The sequence below is a fragment of the Symsagittifera roscoffensis genome, chromosome 8 (genome assembly GCF_963678635.1).
Source record: "Symsagittifera roscoffensis chromosome 8, txSymRosc1.1, whole genome shotgun sequence".
Taxonomy (NCBI): Eukaryota; Metazoa; Xenacoelomorpha; order Acoela; family Convolutidae; genus Symsagittifera; species Symsagittifera roscoffensis.
In genome coordinates, this window is record NC_087069.1 from 34,690,334 (window position 1) to 34,695,979 (window position 5,646).

General features: G+C 46.1%; 1 protein-coding gene across 1 annotated transcript; it reads right to left on the bottom strand.

The window, feature by feature from the left end:
* Window positions 1–3,711: 3,711 nt before the first annotated feature.
* On the bottom strand, window positions 3,712–5,385 carry LOC134853633 (uncharacterized). The gene has a single exon (XM_063869637.1). It carries the CDS (start codon window positions 5,383–5,385, stop codon window positions 3,712–3,714), a length of 1,674 nt encoding a protein of 557 aa, XP_063725707.1.
* Between the last annotated feature and the right edge of the window lie 261 nt (window positions 5,386–5,646).

Genomic DNA, 5,646 nt, shown 5'->3' on the forward strand with positions numbered 1-5,646 from the left:
AAACGCGACGTGTGAAGGCAGTAACGGAACATTCTTGCAGAGGTTTTCGATTTTCTCTCTCTTCTCTTCCAATGCATGCTGTAAAGCTGTATGGCCCAGAGGGCTTTCTAGCAGTTCAGCGTCTTCGGTGCTCACGCTGCTGATACCAGGACAGACACGTCTGAATTCACGTAAAATCATATCGCTCTTTTGCTGGTCTTGTGTGAAGACAGTGATTTCACATTTGGTGTTATTGAGGTTTAACCCGAGACCTTTGGCACTGTCAATGAACTTGGCGAGGTCACGCAAAACTATCTGCCACTTGTCTCCAGCACTGATGTCGTCCATGTAACCGACCTTGAACTTGGATGAGATTGCAGTGAGACAGCGATGCACTCCGAGACAGAAACCAAAAGACGCAATTGGGTCCCCCTGTTGGAAACCTTCTCTCGATAGCAAAGTGTGGTCACCATAAACAAGGAAACTCTCCCGCTCGTAGCACATGTTGAAAAAAGGCAAAAGCTCAGGGCAAAACTCTTCGAAAGCAAAAGCAATACTGTCACGACGCATGGTGTTGAAAGCATTGCTGAAATCCAACTTGAGGAAAACGTCATCGTCTGAAGCTAACTCGAAGAAGGAGCGAGCAGCATGGACCGCAACTTCGGCACCATTTTTCGCACCAGCACCAAGTTGAAAGGGACTGAAAAACTCCTTGAACCTCGCTGTTTCGTACTGACCAGCACATTTACCTGCAATCCTGCGCCAGACTTCTCCTACAGCAATGGGCCTCAGGTCATCTACTTTTCCTTTTTTGGCAAGCGTCGTCAAGTTGGCTGCCGCAAAAACTGGTCTAATGAAATCTGGGGCTTTGCCAGCAAGCATCAAATTGACAAAATCCGTAAGAGTGTCCAGGAACGTGTTGCCTGCGTCGATGGAATGTGAAGAAAGGGCGTCTTTGATATGTTGCGGTCGGACACCACTGGGTCCACCTGCTGAGCCATTGGGGAAACTCTGGATAGCGCTGTGAACTGCAGAACTAGTCACTTGCAGGGGTTCATACTGGTGGCACTGTGGGAATGACTGTCTGTCCAGTGCAGGAGGAGGATGCTTTTTCTCCAGGATTTTGACACTTTTGTCACTTGGGGGGACAACAGACTTATCCGAGGAAGCTATTCTAACGGCAGCTTTGATGTTCCCCTCATTAATCTTTTCACAAACAAGCCTTGCAAGTTTTTCTGCATCTGTGTTTTTCCCTGCAGAAGGACTACGGTGGGCCGGCTCAGGAATAATGAGGGTATCTGCTACGCTAAAAGCATCGATTTGTCGCTTTATCAATGTTGTTAAACTGGTCTTCTTAACACACCCGGCGCGTGCGGGAGCTTTCAGGCATCTGGACGCAGCCGTGAAAAGTTGAACCCACGCCATTTTATTGTCAGGGTCGTTGAGGATATCTCGCAAAACCTTGCTAAGAGTTTGTGCAAAAAGAAACCTTGCAGCTTTTGGCACATACTTGACAGTTTTGCACTGGAAAGCTCTCACCGCTTTGATGAAATCCTGAGAAGTGAAAGAGTGGGGGTCTGTAGCAGTTGCACTGTGATCACGTTCTTCAGATGGGGATTTGTTGGAATACGGGCACCGACTTCCCACTGGTCCATGGACGCGTAGAGAACCATTCTTCTGAACCACAATAGACATGCTACATCCAGGACAGTTTATGCGTTTGGTGTCTTTGCGTCGGCAGTTTGGGCAGCTGTAGTTGTATAAGCTGGCATTCTCTAATGGTAGCCCAGCACAGATCGAGTGAGACCAGGAGTTGCATTCGTCACACTGTACCCAGTCTCGAGATTGATCACCGCTTGCTTGGCACGGTCTGTGTGAGCAGGACGTATCCGCATCGTCAGTCTGGGGGCTACCACGGTTGCCCCTCCTGCTTCTACGCATTTCTCCTGAAGCTATTTAATAAGTTTATCACAACAATTAGGCTAAGTGGAAATCAAAAAACGCGTTTTGAAAAATTCAAATTAATGTAGAAAGAATATTTAAAACTATCGATATCTTTGAAGATAGCGAAAGAGAGCGTTTAATTTCGTAAATGCGGCAAAGGCTAATACCTACCTATGCATTATAAAAATTCGTATTATTTTAAATGTGAATTTAAGCGGGACAAAAATTAATCGAAGAGTTATTGTAGTAGCACAGTTCACAGCTATCACTAATCCGCTTCAATTGGCAAACGCGTAACTATTTGAGTAAATAATAAACTTCTGAGAGCGCGTCGCTATCTCCCAATGTCCCTAAGACAGCCGCCGCGTTTCCAACTTGAATCGCAATGGAGATGCGTTGTTTCATGTAAAATGACGATTTTGGTTCTTGAGTACTTTCGTTGAGTTTTCTACCCAGGGTCTTGAGAAATTTGAGCGTTTGTGGATCGCATCCGCCTTGGATCTCGAAAGCAACTGGGGCGAAAATGTATCCTCGATTTATTAAATCAGCGTATTTCGAGGTTTTACGGTTTTCGGCTTCAGAGGCAGCAGAGAATTGAGATGCAGTGCCAGAGGACAGACGGCTTGGTGCCAGGGCGTCGACAACAGTGGCATCCCATATGAGTGACTGACCTCACTCCCAAGGCACCAACGAGAGTCCATCTGGACGTTTCTGGTCTGCTGTGGACAGACCAGGAGGCTCGAGAACTGAAGGAATGTTGCTCGATCCTAAAGCTCGCTTCACTACATCGTTAATCATTGAGTGGCGCTGAAGCCTGCCGGCGCTTCTCCTGCACGAAAGACCGTGGCCTCCAAAAGTGTCGACGTGCTCACCGCAACGGCAGACGTGAGGCTCACATATGGGAACACCAAGACGAAGAGCGAGAGATATTCGGAGATGGATATTGGAAAGCTTGAGGCCCAAAGAACTTGACGGCAGGGCGGTGAGCCAAGCAGACTGTAGCTTACCCTCGAAAGACTTAAGGCGAATGCGAGATTTATTGTCAGGTGCGTCGGTGATCAGATTGTTAAGCTGGGTTCTGTATACGGGGTCAGAACAAGACTTCTGAAAGTTGTTCTCGTTCTTTTTAATTAAAAGAAATATTTCAAAATCAGCGAGCTTAAAAACGAAACTGAACTCCTACTGTGGATATGTAACCCCAATTGTGTCATATGGCTCACCCATATGGAAAGCAAATATGTGTGAATTAAAAATTATTGAAGATGTCCAAAGAAAAGCTACACGTTGGATACTGTCATGTAACAACATCAACTATAAAGACAGACTGATTAGATTAAACCTGCTTCCACTGTCTCTCTACCACGAAATGCACGACATTCTCTTGCTTCATAAAATAATAAACGACCAATACAACTTCCATTGGAGACAATTTGTTCAGTTCAAAGAATCTACAGCCCCAACAAGAACATCAACGAAAAATAACTTAGCGCATAAAAATTATCATTACGAAAAATTGAAAAGCAATTTCTGGCACAGAACACCTATACTAGCAAAAATTTTTTTACAGACTCAGGAAGAAGAAGACCTGTTTGCGATGAAATACGAAAGACTCAAATCAAGCCTCAAAAACGTTTTCTGGATATATTTCATCAGTAAATATGAGGAAAGTGTCCCATGCACATGGAGAACAAACTACTGCAATAGCTGTGTAAACTCAAAGAAACTATAAAACTCAGTTTAAAACTCCCAATGCGGGGCATTTTAGCCCCATGACTTTATGTCTAAATCCTAGTTTATTATTATTATTATTATAGTGGTGGAGCCAGAGAGCTCATACCATTGTGACAAGGCTCCTTCATACAATGGGTCTGAGAAAGGCATATTGAGGATTTCGGAACAGAGGCGTGAAGAACTGGCAACAGACGAGAGATACCCGCATACGGCAAGAACAGACGCAGATCCTAATCCGAGACCACCTAAAGCTGCGGGAAGGGACGCTTGCTTGCGGGCGTCAGTATCAAGTCTTATGTTGCAGATGCTCTCGAGGCTGAGGTAGAGGATGTCGTCGAATTTAGCTAAGAGTTCAGGGAAATTGAAACACGGAGAGGAGCGAAGGATATATAACAACTTCGGGATAGAAAACGAACTCTTCAAAAGAAAGAAAGCATGATGAGCCTCGATGTTTATCAGACGCAAACACATGCGCTCCAAATCAGCTATCTTGTCACTGAGAACATTGGAGATGGCAAGATTCCCTACAGGAGCCCCCAGGATTATCAAGTTGTCGATGCCCGTAGTTTTCATCAACGGGGAGATCTTGTTGAACTCTGACAAGATGAGCGACTTTTGTGTCTCCGATGAGTTGCCTAAAAAATACAGCTCGCACTTGTCGGGACGGACCTCGAGACCTAACTTGGCATTTTCGGAGATGATCATGCGGAAGTCGCGCAGGACGATGGCGTAATCTCCGCCTAAGTTTCCATCGTCTAGATACCACAGGTTTAACTCTGATTCTACTTTGTGGGTGATTTCGTTCACAGTATCACAGAAAATTGGCGGTGCCTCAGGGTCGCCTTGCTGACCACCTTCGTCTGAAGACAAAGCGGAATCACCGATGAAAAGATGTGATGCGGAGTCATAAGCTGCGTGCGTATAAGGATAAAGACCTGGATAACGCTCAAGGATCAGAGATAAAAACTTGTTCCGCGAGATGGAATTGAACGCATTCTTGACATCTATTTTGAGAATGACCTTGCCGCTACTTTCAGTATTGTCATGTATGTACATTCGCGTGGCATGAACTGAAGCCTCTGCTCCTCGAGGCGTGCCATAGCCTAGTTGACGGGCGCCGTATGACTCTTTTCTAGCAGTTGAGTAGGCGCGTCCACCACATTTGGAGGCCAATCTGCGGAAGACGTTTTCCACAGCAATGGGTCGAACTCCTCCAGTCTTCTTGCTCAGGACGAACAGATTAGCTCCAAACACAAACGGGCGAATGAGAACCGGGACTTTTCCTACCAGAACGATGTTGATAAAAGACGTGAGACTACTCAAGAAGGGCTGTGAGGCTTCTCCACGTTGACTGATCAGGTCTTTAAGAATCCGCGGAGTCACTCGATCAGGCCCAGCAGCAGAACCAGAAGGAAAAAGCTGAATGGCTTCGGAGACACTGGAGACGCGGCAAACAACCGGAGACTCTGAAGAAGGGACTGGAATGGAGGAGACAGCATTGGAACGCGGGGGATGTTTTTTCCTCAGCTCGTCCACAACAGCAGGGTCACTAGGATCCACCATTTCCTCATCTGAGGAGGCAACACGAATGGCGCCTTTGATGTCGGAGGCTTCTATCTTGACAGAGACGCGCTTGCTCAGCTCTTCAGACGGAGACTGCGTGGAAGGCTTAGGTTTCCTCGCTTTCTTTTGGGGCTTCTTCACCAGACTGGAAAGCACGAAACCGCTCATTGACCTTGGAAGCTAGTGACTGACTGTTATTATTATCCTTCTTGGTTACTGATAGGCATTTACCAATAAGAGTAAATAAACTGCACCAATGGGACAAAAGATCCGGCTGTGAAGCACGGGCTAAGTTGTTCCGTGAGGCTTTAGGAACACGTTTGAGGCAGTCAAGTCTATCAGAACAAAAAGCACGCAAGAGTTTTATGCACTGTGGTTCGTTGACAGAACTTACTACGTCGTACTCTGAGGTACCATGGTTCCTGCATT

Bases quoted from the DNA above. Each gene is read 5' to 3' on its own strand.
- LOC134853633 (XM_063869637.1), bottom strand. From the start codon at position 5,385: ATGAGCGGTTTCGTGCTTTCCAGTCTGGTGAAGAAGCCCCAAAAGAAA.